General features: G+C 42.7%; 1 protein-coding gene across 1 annotated transcript in view; it reads left to right on the forward strand.

The window, feature by feature from the left end:
* SLC15A1 (solute carrier family 15 member 1) overlaps positions 1–14,363 on the forward strand; it is a 61,803-nt gene extending 47,440 nt beyond the window's left edge. Inside the window, exons 17-23 of the mRNA XM_040487205.1 lie at positions 344–490; positions 1,346–1,395; positions 10,271–10,378; positions 10,495–10,606; positions 11,150–11,293; positions 12,261–12,368; positions 13,286–14,363. Coding sequence (XP_040343139.1) covers positions 344–490; positions 1,346–1,395; positions 10,271–10,378; positions 10,495–10,606; positions 11,150–11,293; positions 12,261–12,368; positions 13,286–13,471 — 855 coding nt within the window. The 3' untranslated portion in view covers positions 13,472–14,363. The remainder of the gene's footprint in view (positions 1–343; positions 491–1,345; positions 1,396–10,270; positions 10,379–10,494; positions 10,607–11,149; positions 11,294–12,260; positions 12,369–13,285) is intronic.
* Positions 14,364–20,434: the final 6,071 nt, after the last annotated feature.

Below are 20,434 nucleotides of genomic sequence, written 5' to 3' on the forward strand. Positions count from 1 at the left end.
TTCTTTCTCTTTCTTTCTTTCTCTCTTTTTTCTTTCTTTCTTTCTTTTTTCCTCTTTCTTTCTTTCTTTCTTTCTTTCTTTCTTTCTTTCTTTCTTTCTTTCTAAGTAGCTTCTGTGCCCAATGTGGATCTTGAACTCACCACCCTGAGATTAAGAGTCACATGCTCTACTGACAGAACCAGCCAAGCACCCCCCGCCCCGCCCCTCAAGGCATTTTTTTGATGTGTATGAACGTCAACTGGGGATGTCAAATGATATGCCATGGCAGTGTGCAGTTATTCTGCGTGACAGTGCAGAATAAGATGCTATGGTATTAACTTTGACTCCTTTTCTCCCGTTATAGACAAATGAATTTATGACGTTTGATGTAGACAAACTGACAAGTATAAACATCTCTTCTACTGGATTACCCATCACTCCAGTAACTCATAAGTTTGAGCAGGGCCATCGCCATACCCTGCTAGTGTGGGCCCCCAATAACTACCGCGTGGTAAGTAGTTAGACCCTACAGCTGATTCTTTACTATTTGTGATGTTGGAAACAGCCTGTGAATGGTGTGACTTTCTTTTACCCCATGTAGTATAATTATAATTATATAAGATCATCTTCAAGTCTTCCTTCTTCAAGGGTACAAGTCATTTGACTTCCAATAAAAGTTTGAGTGATAGATGGGAAGGATTAATATTAATTAAAATGTTCAAAAAGAACTTTGGGGCATGATATAGTTGGGGGGGCGAGTGCATACAAGTCACACAGAATACATATATGCATTCTTAACAACTTTTTGAGATAAAATTTTAAATATATCTTTAATTGTATTGGTTATAAAATTCACACTGACTGAGTAATTGGAAAATTAAAGCAGCCCCTTAAAAATGTAGTAAATATATTAGGTAAAAGCAATAAAAATATACACAAAATATTTCATGACAAAATACAAGCACTTATAAGCCAATCCACATATAAAGAAACTATGAAGGTATAGTTGAACCAAGTGAAGGAGTTGTGGGTATTCTATAAGGTAAATTTAGGTGACCTTCTATAAAACTGCAATATGGAATTAAGACTTCTTGGTCATGTGTTTTATTAGGGAGTTCTTGAGTGACTCATTCCAAATTCCTGGACAGTAGGGTTCTGTGGAACCTCCAGAAAGCAAGCATCAAAAATTGTGGAGGCTCATGTTAACCTTAAAGAAAACCAAGGCCAAAGGTTGGAGCCCTGCACATATAATCATTATGCCCTTGGCTCCTAGGATATATGTCAACGTAATTCTCCTTCTCAAAGGCTGAAATGGTAATCTGAACTTATTCAAGTGGATAAGATTTGAAAATGCTTTCTTTTTCAGGTAAAAGATGGCCTTAACCAGAAGCCAGAAAAAGGAGAAAATGGCATCAGGTATGTGTATTTCTTTCTTTCTTTATTTTTTTTTTAATTTTTTTTTCAACGTTTATTTATTTTTGGGACAGAGAGAGACAGAGCATGAACGGGGGAGGGGCAGAGAGAGAGGGAGACACAGAATCGGAAACAGGCTCCAGGCTCTGAGCCATCAGCCCAGAGCCTGACGCGGGGCTGGAACTCACGGACCGCGAGATTGTGACCTGGCTGAAGTCGGACGCTTAACCGACTGCGCCACCCAGGCGCCCCTGTATATTTCTTTAAAACTTAAGTTTTATCAGCTTCTTATGGAAGTGATGATTCCCATAATAAAGTCCAGCTATAACAAGGAGAGTATGGGAATTTATCCAAAGAATGTAAGGCTGGTTCAATATTCAAAAAAAAAAAAAAAAAAAAATCAATCAAAATAAACTGTCATCTAAATAAAAGAAAAAAACCCATATCATCATATCAATGGATGCAGAAAAAGCATTTAATAAACTTCAGTGTCCATTCACGATTAAAAAAAAAAAACTTCAACAAACTAGTAGTTGAAGAGAACTTCCTTACTCTGAAAAAGGACATCTAAAAAACCGAAGCTATCGTTACACTTAATGATGAAAGTCTGAATGCTCTTCCCGTAAGATCATCCGCGCTCTCCACTCCTATTCAGTATCCTTCTAGACACCAGTGCAATGAGACTAGAAAAAGAAGCATCTTGATTGGAAAGGAAGAAATAAACTATTCCTACTCACAGATGACATAAGTATCTGCACAGAATGTCCCAAAGACTACCAAAAAACTCATAGAATCAGTAAGTGAGTTTAGGAACAAGTGTAGAAATGGCACAAAATACGAGGGCAACACAACAAAGCATCACATTTCTATATACCAGTAATGAATGATTGGAAACTGAAACTCTAAAACTATGCAATAGCTCCAAGAAAAGATAAAATACTAGTTGCAAATCTAATAAAACATGGTGTACAGTTCTATGAATTTTAACACAGGTCTAGATTCATATAAACACCATTCATTACAACCAGAATGCAGACCAGTTCCCCAAATCTCCCTTGTGCTGCCGATAGCCAAACCTCTCCTCCACTCCTAGCCCAAGGCAACCACTGATCTGTTCCCACATCTTTATCATTTTTTTGACTATTGCCATATACAAGATTTGAGAACTAAAACTACAAAAGGCTTATGAAAGAAACTAACAGTGAGTGAAATAAATGGAGAGATATGCTGGATTCATGGATTAGAAGACTTAATATAGGGGTACCAAAGTGGCTCTGTCAATTGAGTGACCAATTGTTGATTTTGGGTCAGGTCATGATCTCAGGGTTGTGGTATTGAGCCCCGCATTGGGTGTTGTGCTGAGCATGCAGCCTGCTTGAGATTCTCTTTCCCTTTCCCTCTGCCCCTCCCTGCTTGTGCACGTGTGCACACAAGCCCTCTCTCTAAAATATAAATGAATGAATGAATGAATGAATGAATGAATAAAATAATTTTTTTAAGTTAGAAAAAAGGGGGGCCTGGTTGACTCAGTTGATTGAGTGTCCAACTTCAGCTCAGATCATGATCTTTGCAGTTCAGTTGGTTAGTTTGAGCCCCGTGTTGGGCTCTGTGCTGACAGCTCAGAGCCTGGAGCCTGCTTTGGATTCTGTGTCTCCCTCTCTCTCTGTCCCTCCCCCGCTCGCAGTCTCAGAAAAATAAGTAAACTTTAAAAGGCTTTTAAAAAAATAAAATAATAAAAATAAATTTAAGAAATAAAAGTTAAAAGAAAAGAAGTCTTAATATAGTGACAACGTCAATTCTTCCCAAACTGGCCCCTCGGTTTAGTGCAATTCCTATCAAAATCATAGCAGTATTTTTCTATGACTTTTTCCACTTTTATTGAGGTATAAAATGACAAATAAAATTGTATATATTTAAAGTATTCAACATGATGATTCAATATATGTATACATTGTGAAGCATTTACTACAATCAAATTAACACAATCACCTTAGTTACCTTCTGTGTGTGTGGAAAGAATGCTTAAGATCTAATCACTTAGTGCACTTGAAGTATACAATATGGTGTTACAAATTATAGTCCCCATTTGTACATTAGAACCTCGAAACTTATTCCTCTTGGAACTATGTTTGTGCTCTTTAACCCAACATGTCCCTGTTTCCCACCCCCAGTCCCTGGCAACCACCATTCATTCTACTCTCTGCTTCTATGAGTTCAACTTTTTTTTTTTTTTTTTTTAGATTCCATATATATATGTGATGCCATGCAGTATTTGTCTTTTTCTGTCTGGCTTGTTTCTCTTGGCATGATGTTTCTAGGTTCATCCATGTTGTCACAATGGCAGGAGTGCCTTTTTAATGGCTGAATAATATTTCATTTTAATATATACATATAGATATATAGACATAGGTAAATTAGAGTTCATCCAAACTAAAACCCTTTGTTCTGTAAATCTCACTGTTAAGAGAATGAAAAGGTAAGCTACATTCTGGCGTAAAATATTTACAAATCATATATCTAAGTATTTGTATCCAGAATATATAAAGTAGTCTGTAAACTCAATAATAAGAAAATAACCCAGTTAAAAAACAGCAAAAGATTTTGACATGACAACAGAGAAGATATATCCATTGCAAATAAACATGTGAAAAGATGTTCAACATCATTGGCCATTAAAAAAATTAAAACCACAGTGAGTTGCATGACATACCTATTAGACGGCTCTAATAATTTTTTTTTAACTGATAATACCAAATGCTGGTGAGGAGACAGAGTAACCATGCTTTGTTGAAAAACAGTGAGGCAGTTTCTTATAAAGTCAAATGTATACTTACCATACAACCCAGCCATCCATTCTCAGATATTTATCCTAAAGAAATGCAAATTTGGGGCACCAGGGTGGCTCAGTCAGTTGAGCATCTTACTCTTGATTTTGGTTCAGGTCATGATCCCAGGGTCATGGGATTGAGCCCTGCATCAGGCTCTGAGCAGAGCATGGTGCCTGCTTAAGATTCTCTCTCTCTCTCTCTCTCTCTCTCTCTCTCTCTCTCTCTCTCTTTCTCTTTCTCTCTCTCTCTCTCCCCCTTCCTCTGCCCCTCTTCTGCTTGTGCTCTTGTGCTCTTTCTCTCTCTCAAATTAAAAAAAATTTTAATTAAAAAAAGATTTTAATTAAAAATATATGCAAACTTACGTTCACATAAAAACTTATACACAAATGTTCATAGAACTTCTAATCATAATCACCAAAGACTGGAAGTCACCCAAATGACCTTCAGTGGGTAATGGATAAACAGACAATAGACTATAGTACATCCACATAAAAGAATATTACTCAAAAAAGGAACAAACTATTGACATATACAATAATATAAATGAATGTCAAATGCATCATGCCATGAAAGAAGCCGATCTCAAAAAAGTTAGATGCATACTATATAATTCCATTCACATGGCATCCTGGCAATGGTCAAAACAACTATAAGGATGTGGGAACAGATCAGTGGTTGGGAGTGGAGGAGAGGTTTGGCTATGGGCAGCACGAGGGAGATTTGGGGAACTGGTCTGTATTCTGGTTGTAGTGGTATTTATATGAATCTAGACATGTGTTAAAATTCATAGAACTGGGGGCGCCTGGGTGGCTCAGTCGGTTAAGCATCTGACTTCGGCTTAGGTCATGATCTCATGGTCCGTGAGTTCGAGCCCTGCGTCGGGCTCTGTGCTGACAGCTCAGAGCCTGGAGCCTGTTTCAGATTCTGTGTCTTCCTCTCTCTGACCTTCCCCCATTCATGCTCTGTCTCTCTCTGTCTCTAAAATGAATAAACGTTAAAAAAAAAAAAAAAAGAAAAAATATATCCTCAAATGGAAACGTTCTGAATGTCAAGATTAATTGGAATATTCTGTTATATACCTTGAATTGTTCGGTGGTACTACATCTTGATTGTTTTAATTTTAATTCTTTTTTTTTAATGTTTATTTTTGAGAGAGAGAGAGAGAGAGAGAGTGCCAGCAGGGAAGGGGCAGAGAGGGAGGGGGACAGAGGATCCGAAGCGGGCTCTGTGCTGACAGCAGAGAGCCTGATGTGGGGCTCGAACTCACAAACTGTGAGATCATGACCGGAGCTGAAGTCACACACTCAACTGACTGAGACACCCAGGTGCCCCTGACTGCTTTAATTTTAAACTAAGGTTTTCTTGCACAACCTTTGTTTTTTCCTGTAACTCACTTGGCCTCTTGTTGACAAAAGGATAAATCTTTATCTCCAGGGATTGGATCAAGGGAATTCACTTTCCTCTTTGAGAACCAACTCTCGAGCACGCTCTTTAATCTAACTAGGGCATTTGCTCTGTAGTCCTGAGATGCCGCTGTCCTCCTAGAATTGTCTGTTTGCCCAGGTTAGCGCCTTTCTTTCTTGAACTCCATATCATCTTTCTTGGACACCTTTCTTGTTTTGCTAAGACCGTGCTCAAATATCTGACCAAGAAAAGCTGTGAGGTAAATTGCGAGTCCCTGCTTGCCTGGGAGTGCTCTTCTGTTCTCACACTTGGTCACAGGTTAGCCGCCATTGTCTTCCCAGAACTCTAGAATCTTATCTCTGTTGGCATCTAGCACCTAATTGTACTCACGATAGATAGACAGATAGACAGACAGACAGACAGCGTCTGCCACTCTCTGTAGTTGATTTAATTTCGTTTCACCAAGCCGTATCTTCTTTCTCTTTGGTGTGCTCAGGTTTCCCTACAGTATAACTGCATGTGGGTAGTAGCCAGCGCTAGGCCCTTTCGATTTTTGGCTCTTCCTCTCTTTCTTTGTTCTCTTCTGTATGAGTTTGCTAAGGCTGCCATAACAAAGTACCACAGGCTGGAAGGCTTAAACAACAGAAAATTATTTCCTCATAGTTCTGGAGGCTGGAAGTCCAATATCAAAGCATTGGCAGGGCTGATTTTCTCTGAGGCCTCTCCCCTTGGCTTAGAGATGGCCATCTTCTGTGTCTTCATATGGTCTTTCTTCTGTAGGTCTGTATCCTAATCTCCTCTTCTTATAAGGACACCAGTGATCTTGGATTAAGGCCCACCCTAATGACCTCATTTTACCTCTTGAAAGACCCAGCCTCCAAATACGGTCACATTCTGAGGTATTGAGGGTTAGGACCTCAACATGTGAATTGGAGAGAGGGGGCCGGGAGACATAGTTAAGTCCATGACATCTTCTTTTGTGTCTTCTAGATCGTTCTTCCATCCCTCACGCATGCACATACACACAACTGTCCTAGCAGACCCGGAAGGAAATCTTCTGATGATGGTCACTTGGCCCTTTCCTGATCTTCATATTGCGTCTGAGCTGGAAGTGCCTCTGGTATTTCCTTTGTGCCTCAGAATCATCATTTTCATTTCTTCAAAAATGTCTCCTAACTTTGGAAACTTTGAACAGTTTAAATCGTGGTGTCCTTTCTCATTCTGGTGCTATGCTAAAGCTTCATTCTTTTTCCCTTTCTTTAAATTGTCTTTATGGAGATACATAAAACCAGCAACATTTTACCCCACCAACCCAGCCAGGGTGGTAAAAAGAGAAGCCAGGAACTTGTTTTCTTTTCACTGGCAACATTAAATCCTTAGTGGATCACAGGATTTGCTATTTCAGCATTGTCTGGGAGACAACCCATTAAAAAGGGAAGTTCTGAAAAACTAATGTCAGAAACTGATAAATAGGACAACTCCAAGAATTTCGGGAGGTCAGATTTCTGAGTAATGCATGAATTAAAGAAAGAATACACAGAAAGAATACATAATTAAAATGGAATCCTTTTAATTATGTGGTATCGGTAAATTAGTTGCAAGACATATCTGGACTACCTTCAAAGAGTCCTTTACATGAAGTGATGATGCTTTGGTCAAAAGTTGGTTGAGAATTTGATATGGATCTTTCTCATGAATTTTTTAGCATTACATATTGCTATATATGTACATATTTACAAATAATGTTTTTGAGCCTTTTTCAACTCAATATGTTATTTTCCTGCTTATGTTCTGTAATATTATAAAATAGTATTTTAATATTTAACCATATGGCTATATGTATCCCTTATCTCCACTCACTTAAACCACTATATAAAATTCCACCGCATAATTTATTTACCCATTCTCTTCTTCAAGGAAATTTAGGTTACTGCCATTTTTCCAAACAGCCATAATTCACATTCATACATGTATTTTTGTCCCCATGTGCAAAGTTTCCCTAGAGAGGTAGGCTTCAAAACTTTTATCACATCCAATAAAAATATTTTGAACATATACCCAAAATGTATGAATATGGTATCTGTTATTAAGTATATACATAAATTATTATACCAAATTAATAACTAATTTTAAAATATATTAAAAGAATGAGCAAAGTAAAAACCCCAATATTTTACAAGTATTTTTATTTACTGGTGGTACAAAAATTGGAAGTAAATCTTTGTGACCTTGGGTTAGACAGTGGTTTCCTGGATATGAAGTCAGAAGGACAAGCAACAAAAGAAAAAAATAGTAACTTGGGCTTCATCATATGGAAAGCTTTTTTACTACCAATGAAATCATCAAGAAAGTAAAGCACCCATAGAATGAGAGAAAATATTTGCAATTCATATATTTGATGAGAGATTCTGAATGTATAAACAATTCTTACAGGTCAAGAGTAAAAACACAAATAACCCAATTTTTATTTTTTATTTTTATTTTTTTTTTAATTTTTTTTTCAACGTTTATTTATTTTCGGGACAGAGAGAGACAGAGCATGAACGGGGGAGGGGCAGAGAGAGAGGGAGACACAGAATCGGAAACAGGCTCCAGGCTCTGAGCCATCAGCCCAGAGCCTGACGCGGGGCTCGAACTCACGGAGCGCGAGATCGTGACCTGGCTGAAGTCGGACGCTTAACCGACTGCGCCACCCAGGTGCCCCAATAACCCAATTTTTAAATGGGACTCTTTCTTTTAATATATAATTTATTGTCAAGTTAGCTAACACACAATGTATACAGTGTGCTCTTGTTTGGGGGCATAGATCCCAGTGATTCGTCGCTTACATAGAACACCCAGTGCTCATCCCAACAAGCACCCTCCTCAGTGCCCATTACCCATTTCCCCTCTCCCCTGCCCTAAATGGGACATTTTTAGAGAGATGTTTCTCCAAGGAAAATATACAAACAGCCTAAAAACAGAGGAGGAGAAGCTCAGCATCATTAATTATGAGGGCAATGCAAATCAAAACCACATATATACCATTTCACACTCACTAGGCTCTAGCCAAAAACAAAAACAAAAGCAACAAAAAAGGCAATCACAAGTGTTGGTGAGGATGTGGACAAGTCGGAATCCTTCAGCAGTGCTGGTGGAAATGTAAAATGACAACATGAGGCAGACACTTTGAAAAACTGTTCCTCAAAATGTTAAACAGAGAGTGACCATGTGACCCAGCCATTTCACTCCTAGGGGTCTACCTAGGACCTAGGGTCCTGCTGACCGGTGTCACATTCTGTGTTCTATGTTAAGCACCTGTCAAACTACATCAAATCCAATGCCCAGGGACTTCAGCACCTGAGCTTAATTCAGAGAAATGTTCTCCCAGTACCTAGAATTTGACTGACATTACTTGTTGCCACAAAGCTGATGAAATTCGGCCATATGTTTTAGGAATGTACAGGTTAAATTGTTCTCTACAGTACTTAGGTATACAATCTCATTACTTCCCATCCTTTAAATTGGATAACCTGCTGAAAGCTTTCACTCACCTATCTGGTGGGAAAAATCAGCTGGTCTTATTTGGGCCAGCACTCTCCTCTCCTGTGTAGGACAAGAGCATCAGCGTCTTCTGCAGCCCGGAACATTTAAGCGTGGGATCTAATCATCTGTCTACACTGTCACCATCTATATGGTCCTTTGAAGGCAAACAACTCAACTGGCTCCATGTGTAGCTGAGGCATAGGGGACTTTGCAGAACCCGGAAGCCTTGGAATCTAGCAGCAAGTCCTGTGGGTGCTGCCCTCCTATCTGTTTTCTAGTGGGGTGCCAGTCACCATCACTCGAGGACCTGCAGACCTGAAGGGAGCTCCCCCAAAACTGTCTCTGGTTGCTGAACTGGCCCACTTCTTCCTCTCCACTCCTTGGAGCCTGTCCCTGCTCAGGCTCTAAGAGGTAAAGGACAGGAAATGGCCTTCCATCCCCACCCCCCAAAAAGAAGCCCCCGATGGAGACTGTCTGTTAGGGTACCAGGCAACTTCTGCTTTTCACGCTGACCAGTATTTGATGCTTCTTCATGGACTATTTACATGGGCTTCACTGCTTTAGCTCTAAAGCTTCTGAGCAAGGAACACAAAGACACACTGCCTTCTTGAAGGGGGTGCTCGGCACCTATTTCAATCCATACTAACAGCCTAACATACCATTAAAATAGTTTCTAGTGGGGCACCCGGGGGACTCAGTCCATTAAGCGTCCGACTCTTGATTTCAGCTCAGGTCATAATCTCACAGTTGTAACATCAAGCCCCAAGTTGGGGCTGCTTGGGATGCTCTCTCTCCCTCTCTCTCTGCCCCTCCCCCACTCATGTCATTCCCCCTCCCCAAAATAAATAAATAAACTTACGAAAAGAAATGGTACCTAGTTACAAAGTACTTAGAACAGCTGTGGGGAGAGAATTGTGGTAAATTCTCTGGGGTGTGTTTTCATGAGCAGGTGAACAAGGACCAACCTAGGGTCGCTTCTTTCTGCCTTTATAGTCTAGAAATCTGTAAACATCTTAAACTCCTTCCAAAAGAGAGCATAGCCCAAGTTCAGGTGCACAAACTATGACCTAAAGCCAAGTATCCCATAGTCCAGTCACAAGACAGATGGTTTTCTGTTTCAGATTTATAAATAGTTTCGATGACAGCTTCAACATCACAATGGATGGAAAAGTGTATGTGAACGTCACCAGTCACAATGCCAGCGAATATCAGTTTTTTCCTTTGGGCGTGTAAGTACCGGTCACTGTACTCTAAAGTTCAACGGTTTCGAGTCTTCTTCTTTAAACAATACATCGAAGCTATTAAAACCAGGAATGTTTACCTATGTTACTCTTTCTCTTTATAGAAAAAGCTTTACACTAAGCCCAACACAACAGACTCCACCACAGTGTAAGAATGATTTTCAATCATCCAACCTGGAATTCGGTAGTGCCTATACCTATGTAATCAGAAGGAAGGTCAGTAACTCATTCTGTTGTTATCAGAACTCGTACGCAAACACTTAGGTCATGCTAATGATTTAACTGGGGTAATATTAGTGTCTGTATTTTAAATGGGCTTAGAATTCATTCAGTTCTCCACTGATCCTTTAACTTAGCATTGACTTAAGTTCACTGTCATTTTTAGAATAAAAATAAACAGACCGATTAAGTCTAAAAGTTCATGCTGGCTAGTATTTGCTGCTGCTTCATAATCTATTTACATGGACTTACGAACTTTTAGTCCAAAGAGATGGCAACATTTTAAAGAAACCCGACTTCCAATGTGCTCTCTGATTTAAGAGAAAAACACCGGTGAACAGATTTTCAAATCTCACCAAGGCCGTTTCATCACGAGCATAAAATGCACTGTTGCATATTTACGTTTAAAATGTGTACTTCCTTGACAAATCATCTGACGTCATCCTAGAAGTCCAGACTCCATTTGCCCGTTCGAGCAATTTTTATTTCAGAAGCAATCTCCATTTTAATTTCTTCTCACTTTTTGCCTTACTGGTTTAGAGTGACGGCTGTGCTGAATTGCACATGTTTGAAGATATTGCACCCAACACAGTTAACATGGCTCTGCAGATCCCACAGTATTTCCTGATCACCTGCGGTGAAGTGGTTTTCTCTGTCACGGGATTGGAGTTCTCATATTCTCAGGTCTCTTGGTCACTGTTTCTACCACCCCTCCCCCAGGCTCCTGCCTTCAAAAAATGCTGCTGGGACTTAATTTACATAAGCTCTCCGTTCATAGTTCAGAAAATGCGAGAAAGCATTATGGTAAATTCCACCAAACAAGGCTTTTGAGATGACCAAGTTGTCGAATAGTATTATGACTCTGTTTAGCTTCTTGGGGGTGTACATCATATGATGCTGAATTCCCATATCATATACTAGAGATTTAGAGTCCTACGTGGGAAGAACTGTATTAATGACCGTGACCAGGGTCATGATAGGCAGCGAATTCTATACTCTGAAACAACTAAGATGTCAGCTGTTCCTACTGGCGTTCGCTTCCAAGTCCGTGTCTTTGTGATCATTAAGGCTCAGTTGCGATCTCTTCATAGCTACCAGTAGACACACTGATTAAGGCCTAGCTTTTATTTATTTTTTTTTTTAATGTCTGTTTATTTATGAGAGAGAGAGACAGAGTGTGAGCAGGGGAGGGGCAGAGAGAGAGAGGGAGACACAGAATCTGGAGCAGGCTCCGGCTCTGAGCTGTCAGTACAGAGCCCGACACGGGGCCCAGATTCACAGGACTACAAGATCATGACCTGAGCCAAAGTTGGATGCCTGACCGAACGAGCTCCCCAGGCACCCCAATGTGCATTTTGAAAAATATTTATTTACTTTTTAGAGGGGGAAGGGGTAAAGGGAAAGGGAAACGGAATCCCAAGTAGGCTCTGTGCTGTCCACGCAGGGCCCCACATGGGGCTCGATCCCACGAACCGTGGGATCATGACCTGAGCTGAAACCAAGAGCTGGACGCTCAACTGACTGAGCCACCCAGGTGCCCCCTCAGTGTGCATTTTTAGGGTGAACTGCCTAATTAAAGAATCAGTAAGTTGTGTTCTCCAGCTCTGTGGTTGCAGCTTAGATCGGGATTCACTTTGTTTTGTTTCCTCAGGCCCCCTCCAACATGAAGTCGGTGCTTCAGGCGGGATGGCTGTTGACAGTGGCTGTCGGCAACATCATTGTGCTTATCGTAGCAGGAGCAGGCCAGTTCAGCGAACAGGTACAGAGTGGACAAAGAGATCGTACGAGCCTCTGTCTTATGTGTCACTGGTCGTCATGATGACTCTAATGATTGGGTAATGATTGGATAAAACCAGCCAGAGAGGGTGATGAGCAAACAGTCTTTTGGCCAAACGTGTGCTGATTCTCCATATTTACCCTCGGTGTTGCACAGTTGGAAAGTGACAACCAAAATAACTAGGTTGGGTTAACATACCTACATCCTAGTGTGGCTTACTGCCAAAGGAAAGATCTTTCCTAGCTTCTGTGAATGCAGCTTAATGGCCCCAAGCCAGACATATTTTCCAGAAAGCTTCGTAATATCTAAAGGTGGAGCCATTCTAAAGGCGATTGTAATTTTTCCAGCTAACATAAAACGAGGGCTTTTATGATACTGAAACCGTTCCCTTCCACACTTCGGCATCTGTACCTCATAAGGGGGTCGTCCCTTACCCTGTCTGTTTCTTTACTTCTCTCTCTGGTCCCATCAGAGCATACGCTAATGCTGTGTGCTCATAACCTCAAGATACTGCCGGAAGATAATGTGGGGGTCTTAACTTAGAACAATTCAGCACACTATTTTTCCCTCAAGGGTACTGTGTGGTGTTCTCTGGGCCCCCGTCCTTCTAGGGGCCAGCTATGTCTCTTAATGCGGGTTTTTCAGAAATTTTCTCTCATCTCCCCAAACTCTTGATTTTTGCACTCCAGCTGCTGCTAAAAAAATGTTATCTTTATACCTGGGCACTCAAGCAAAGCGGGCCATTCTGTATCTATGGTAACAGCTGCCAATTGTCCATAACGATTTAATCACAAAGCACCTCTTACCTAGACATAGCAAGAAAATGTGCTCCCGATGCGTACCTTACCTGTATCGTCTCTGTTGTTTTTTTTCTTGCTCCAACTCCAATTCCTTTAAAGTGGGCTGAGTACATTCTGTTTGCGGCCTTGCTTCTGGTTGTCTGCGTGATATTTGCCATCATGGCCCGTTTCTATACTTACATCAATCCAGCGGAGATCGAGGCTCAGTTTGATGATGATGACAAGAAAAAGAGCCTGGAAAATATCCATTCCACGGTGACTCCCGTCTCACAGACGCAGATGTAAATGTCAGGAAGCAAGTGGAGGATGGACTGGGTCCGGAACATGCCCTGGCTTCTGTCCCCTGGTGGCAGGACACTCTGATGGGGAAGACTTCAGAATTGCGAACCAAGAAAGCTCTTTTCTAAAAGCTGCCAGTGGTGAACCTAAAAGTCTGGAAGAAGTCTTTTTTTTTTTTTTTTAAAGAAAAGTCATATTTAAAGCTTGCACACATACACACATACATACACTTCTACAACCCTGAGTCTATATCCTGCCTTTAACTCCTTTTCTACCACATGAATGAAGTTATTTTGGACTAAACTTTTTGAAAGGGTGGCAAAGTTCCATATTGTTTGCATTCCAGCACTCTTTGAAAACACTGTTTGATGCGGCAGGAGCCAATGTGAAAAAGTGAATTTACAGGCTTTAGAATGGTATATAATAAGCACCGGCTAGTATTAACTGATAACTTTACCTTTTGTTTTTTGTTTTGTTTTTTCCATTCCCTACCTCTTTAAATTTTGTGTGACTCAAAAGACCACTCAGGTAAAGGCCAGTAATGACTTTTGGAGTTTCAGGAATGTATGAAATACCTTCCTGTTCTTAAGAGCAAGTGTCTGTGTGTTCTGGGGGTAGGATAAGAAATCCTTAACATGGGTCCTGATTCTAAAAGTCATGTACACTCAATAAAGTGTCATCAGAGGTTGATAAAAGTATGAACAAAAGCAATGCCCACGTACAATAAATTCCAGGAACACGAAATACAAGGTTTATTTCTTCCCAGTCCTATTTTTCCCAGGGATATAGAGGTTTCTACGTGCATATTTATGTACCATCTTGTTTTTCTTGATACTCATAAGCATTTTTCTGCTGGAACAAAAATTCTTGTAGAGCGTTATAAAGACTTCGTGCTTGATTCATCCTGTAAGTATTTATCTCAGGTTATCAGACCCAGAAAATTCTGCTTTGTCACTCCTACAAAAACAAACTTGTGTACAGCTCTGAATGTTGGAACTTGCCCCTGTAATGGATTAGGAGGAAGGGCCTGGGCCAGGCTTCCAAGATGCTTCGTGCACAAGCTCATCATTGCACAACGGACACTGAAGGAAGGGGAGGCTCAAAAACCCAGAGTGAGAAACAATGTGACTCTCAAACCTTGCTGAAGACCCTTAGGATCAAGTCCTCATTCTTTAACTGAGGCCCACGAGGCTTTCTCTTCTCATGAGACATATCCTTTCTCTCTGATCACTCCAATCCACCCAACAATGACCCTCTTCTGGAAAGCATCAAGTTCTCATTTCCAGGTCAGAAGAAAACTCAGGTCCTGAGACACATACTCTCTAACCACCCTTTCCCCACCCCCGGCTGAATCCTCTTGATTTTCAGGATTCGGGCCACTTCCCCCAGGAGTTTTCCCATCCCCAGCCCGGCCGTCCACCCACTGCACTCACGCCGTTCGCCCTGTCCAACTCTGCCTAGGCTGAAAGCTCTTGTGTGTGTCTCGTTCTCCATTCATTCTCTGCAACATAGTGGGCCTCAATGTGCTCCCCTTAGGCTGGGAGGGGTATGCTGGTAGAGGCGGGGCACTGAATGTTCAACAGTGAGGGGAATGAGCCTAATGAACGAAGTCTGGCATGAAAGAGTAGCTATGAGGAACTACTAATTTTGCCTCCCTGATCATTCTGCCCTTTGATTCACATGTGGTGCCTTTGATGGAGCAGACCAGTAGCTACAGTGACGAGGGCTCAGTTGTCATTACCTGCTCTGGCCAATCATTGAAAGAGAACTAATTCTAAATCCTCCAAAGAAAGATATTCTAGTCCTAAGTGTCCTTTCAGATTTTTAGTGGACCTTTTAGATTTCATTTCTCCTACAAGGCAAAGAATACCGTATGGTATTCTGAAGCTTTAAAAATCCTTGGTTTGAAGGTATCTGGCCCACAATAGACTCCCCAATGTTTGAATGAAACCCCCTTGACTCTGATGTGAACACTGGGGTATGCTTTGCATATGAATGGAGATGATGCCTACGTGGTCTCTATTGACCTGTAAATGGTATGAGGAGAGCACAGATGGAAGTAGGCCACTGTGCTGCTCAGGGCTGAGTTTCCAGAGTCATCCTCCCTGTAGCTATTATTAGCCACTTCTCCAAACATCATCAAGACTGACAGGTGACAGCATGGGTGTTGTAGATGCAAGGTATTGGACGATAGCAAACATCATGGTGCGGGGACAGCGGAAGGGACACATCCGGCTAAGTCAATAACGCAGGGTCTTTTGGTCCTCATGTTTTCTTGCTTTATGCCTTTCTCTTAAGTTCCGGGCTGATCAGTGTGAAACCAAAGGGTACACTGACTCGGTTGTTGGCTGACTGCTAAATACACTTCAGCATGGATTGGGGAGAGCACCCGCACTGGAAGTGCTTTTGTTGAAAATAGTAGGACTTCATCACTTACACAGATTTTGCCCGCTCTCTGAAAGTGGGGTGTTCCCGTGAAGGCTTCTGTCAGCTCAAATGGCGGAAAGCAAAGAAGCCATTACCATTATGCCCCCAGACCCCCAAAATTACCTCTCTCAGGCTCTGCTGATACCTTACAACACATCTTGCTAATAGATGCACAAAGGAAATGGAGGTAAAGCCCAGATACTCCAAGACACAGTTCAAAGCTCTTCCGGCTTGATGCCGAGAGGCTGAGTGTGGTTCTCGGGGAAGGAGCTTGGCTGCACGGCTCTCGCTGCTCGGGGCATGTGCAGCCTCTACGACACTGGCCTCAAAACCAGCACTAAATGCTATTTGGGTTTCCACGCCCTCTTTTTTTGTAAAAGTAAAAATGCTCGTTGGATTTCTTTCTACTAGCAACAACAGGCACTAATGTAGGTTTCCATAAAAGTCAAGTGGCATAATGCGAATTTTCAGAAAGTGGGGAACACCTGCCCCTAAAAGCCAAACTATTTTGAAAAGTGTTTATAATATACACGTGAATCTTTTTCATAATAGCTTATTCTTGTTTTGTTTCCATATTTCTCTTGCTATTGTTTTTTACTTTTGTGGATGTTCTTTTTCTTGGGGGTACTAAATATGTAGCTTACAGTCTATTTTAGACTTTATAGAATTACTTTATTTTCCTTTTTAAGTTTATTTATTTTGAGAGAGAGAGCATGTGAGCTGGGGAGGGGCAGAGAGAGAGGGGAGAGAGACAATCCCAAGCAGGCTCTGTGCTGTGAGCACAGAGCCCAACTCAGGGCTCAATCTCATGAACAGTGAGACCATGACCTTGAGCCGAAACCAAGAAGAGCACACTTAATCGACTGAGCCACCCAGGCGCCCCTATAAAATTACTTCATTAAATGTATGTTCAAGTTTGATTTTTGTTGACCACTTTGCAGACATTTCATCACGCATTATGGCATTTTTTTTGCAGCGTCATTGTTTTAAATGGCAAACAGTAGTCAACATTTATTGGACACTGTAGGCACGTTATTGCATGAAGTTTACAAGCATCAATCCTTACTACTGCCCTATAATGTAGATTACTATTATTATTCCCATTCCAAAGAGGGGGAAACAGCCACAGAGAAACCAAGTAATCTGCCCAAGGTCGTATCCACAGTCTGGCTCCAGGGCCCAGGTTTCCAGCCACTGTACCAACCTGCCTCTCGCAGCCAATGTTTAATGGACGGTGTGGGATTAACTCTAACAATACTAAAGAAAGTCTTCTTGCCCCCATTTCAGAGATAAGAAAACTGAGAAGTAACTGGCTTAAGTTACTTGCTCCAGGCCATATACCTAGCAGAGGGCTGAGCCAGGATTTGAACCCAAGCAAGTCTGAGCAGAGAGAAAGACCTGCCTCTTAACCACCTGGCTATTCTGTCTCCTTTAAACACGTGCTGGTGAGGGCATTGTAAAGGGGGTACCAGAGAGCTTCAGAGAAGCAGCTCCCTTGAAACCCAGGATGGACAACCCAGGGCTGGGCTAGATGGACAGGAGGGAGATCTGTAGGGAGGAGAGACTGGTAAGCCCTGTTCTCAAAGCATGAAACAGAAAAGATTAAACACATTTACCATCTCAGAGGGAGCCAGGACCTCCTCTAAGGACCTTGTGGTGCTCTGAAAACACCAGAAGCCCCTCCCTTGGATCCGAGTTCTGCGTCCCATTGCCAGTGGGGGTCCCGGCAGTGGCTCCTCCGGTCGGTCGGTCGGTCGGTGTGCTTAGCTCTGAGGACCTGCAGGGGCCAGCGTCTCACCCTGAGGGGCAGCGGCTTGGGGCGAGGGGAGAGACGTGAGCCGCAGAAGGAGTGGTAGCCAGTGACAGTGCTGGAGAGAAAAGGAGACCAGAAGTGACAGCAGGCGGAGGACAGCAGAGAATGTGCAAGCTGTTCGGGTTTTTTTTAACTGTGGTAAAATATACGTGACAAAACTTGCCACATAGCCCTCTTGAGGTGGCATGAAGGGCACTCGCACTGCTGTGCAAGTGTCACTACCCTGCATCCCCAGGACTTTTCCCACCTTGCAGAACTGGATCTTCATACTCACGAAACAGTAACTCCCCATTCCCTAAACCTCTCAGAGGCCTCCAGAAAACAAATAAATAAATAAAAAGTCCTTCCACTTGGCTCCAGGCCGTGATGTCAGAGGGACTGCAGGCTTTCTAGAGAAAGCCCCGTGTGTCTGGGGCCTCTGACTCCAACCTGATCAAAGTCAGTAAACAGTGGAGACAGAGCGCGGGCCTCTGGGCTCTGAGGTGTCTCAGGACGCAGCCCCTCCCACGCCCACCCCCATCCACTGCAGTGTGACCAGAATGGCTTTCGATCTTGCTTGCTTTCTCTCACCCCGCTAACCTCTGACAATTCAGAGCCACTGGAGTTTTTATTGGATGTAACATCTGGCTTGTTCTAACGAGACTTGTAGGCTCCTCGATGTGTTGAAAGGCTCCAAAGGAACAGGGGCTAGATCTGTCGGGCTGCTGGTCTGGAACCCCTGCAACAAAGATTCACGCATTTCTTAGAGCTGACTGTCCTGGAGGCCAGTGTGGAGGCCTAAGAGCTTTCAGTGAGTGTTGGGAGTCAGGGGATTGGTCCCGGGCAGCAAGCCTGTGGGCCTGGGGACTGTCCTGTCCTCAGTGCTGAGCCAAGCACGCGTTTCCCTTAACAGTTTCCATTTCAAAGGTGGCTCTCAACCCATTCTCTGCCCCCCTCGGCACAGGAAAGAGAGAGAAGGGAGGTTCAGGCACCCCCCGCCTCTCCCTTAAGGAACTCAGTTTGACAGGTTTCCCCAGCCTTGTGGTCACGGGCAGGGGATGCCAAGAGCCCTTCCCTAAAGTATACTTTTGGGCAGAGATGGTATTCACAGCTGCCCCCTGGCGTTCAGCCAGCATTTTAGTCATGGGGAAGACTGAACTTTAGTAAGAATAACCTTCAGTAAGTCATTAAACTTACTTGGGTCCTTGGATTGGTTTACAAACCTGAAAGGAATCCTCATTATGGCCCACTCAACTCCCAAAAGTCACGCCCATGTGTATCCAATAAGCATTAAGGCCCTCAAGCGGGCATCCCAGGAGCAAGTGAGGGAGCCCTCACGGAATTTGTGCCCCCTAAGAAGAGGAAGCGAGAGATTTCTCTCTCACTCTGCGGACACAGCAAGAAAGCGCTGTCTGCAAGCTAGGAAGCGTGGTCTCACCAGAAGCCAGCCCTCATGGCATCCTGATTTTGGACTTCCAACCTCCAGAACTGTGAGCAAATTCATTTCTGTCATCTAAGCCCGGGTCTGTGGCATTTGTTCTGGCTGCCCAAGCCGACTAATTCGGGCACTGACTGTCCTTCTCTGTCGGGGGACTAAGCAAGTTCCAGGGCCACTCCTGGGAATATTGACACGTGATTTATAAGACTGTGCATGGAAAGTGCTTGGGCTTCATATAGTGCATGCCATGTAGTAAGTGCTCTATAAAGTGCTCTAGCAATTTTTATTTTATCCCTGTAACAAATGTTTAGTGAGCACCTGTTCTGTGCTAAATACGGTTTAATATACCGGGGGTACAAAATAGATAAATAAACTTGTGAAGTTTACAAGCCTTTAGTGAGTAGCCAGACAAAATCGTGGGGGTCTGGGTGTGACCAGGGTCACGGTAGAGGCTGTGTCAGAATAGGAGGACAAAGGCCAGGCACAGTGCTGAGCCTGGGGGAGGCTCTGGGGGAGGTGACCCTTTAGGCATTCCTCTCAGCTGTCCCCCAGCAAAAGCTACCCAAACAAGCAGTCACCTCCATTGCTTTCTGTTTCTAAACATTGGGAGCCTAAGAAGATTGGTAGCACCGGGGCCTGATCAAATCAAATGTCCACAGGTGTTTTGCCAAATGGCTCTAGCCAAGCCCAGCTGCGGGAAATTTCCTTTGACTAAGTGAGGTTATGACACACTGTTTGTCTGGAAGTTCCCCAGGTTGGCCACAAGATGGCAGACGAGAACATGCTCGCGAATATGTGGTGCCAACAAAAGGCTTTTTTTGTTAATGTCAGAAATATTTATTATGAATCTTTCATGCATACAAAACAGAAAGCCTCATCAGGTAATGAATATCTATTTCTCTCTTTTTTAGTTTTTTTAAATGTTTATTTTTGAGAGAGAGAGAGACAGACAGACAGACAAAGTGTGAGCAGTGGAGGGGCAGAGAGAGAGGGAGACACAGAATCTGAAGCAGGCTCCAGGCGGGGCTCGAACTCATAAAATGTGAGATCACGACCTGAGCCGAAGTCAGACAATCAGCTGAGTCACCCAAGTACCCCAATGAATATCTATTTCTAGAAGCTTCTTTCTTGGGACTGGCATTAGTGGACTTCCATCCTGTCTGGGACTCAGGTACAAATTCCAGCAGGGGTCGCCGTTCCTCAGGATGGCACTAGGCAGTCGGAGGAAGCAGCTGGCTTTTTGTGAGTTGGCAAAGAAACCTAGTCATCAAGCACTTCCTACCTGCCTGAGTTTGCATTATTTTACATATAT

This window comes from Herpailurus yagouaroundi, unplaced genomic scaffold, assembly GCF_014898765.1.
Source record: "Herpailurus yagouaroundi ecotype Mexico unplaced genomic scaffold, PumYag 164, whole genome shotgun sequence".
Classification (NCBI taxonomy): domain Eukaryota; kingdom Metazoa; phylum Chordata; class Mammalia; order Carnivora; family Felidae; genus Herpailurus; species Herpailurus yagouaroundi.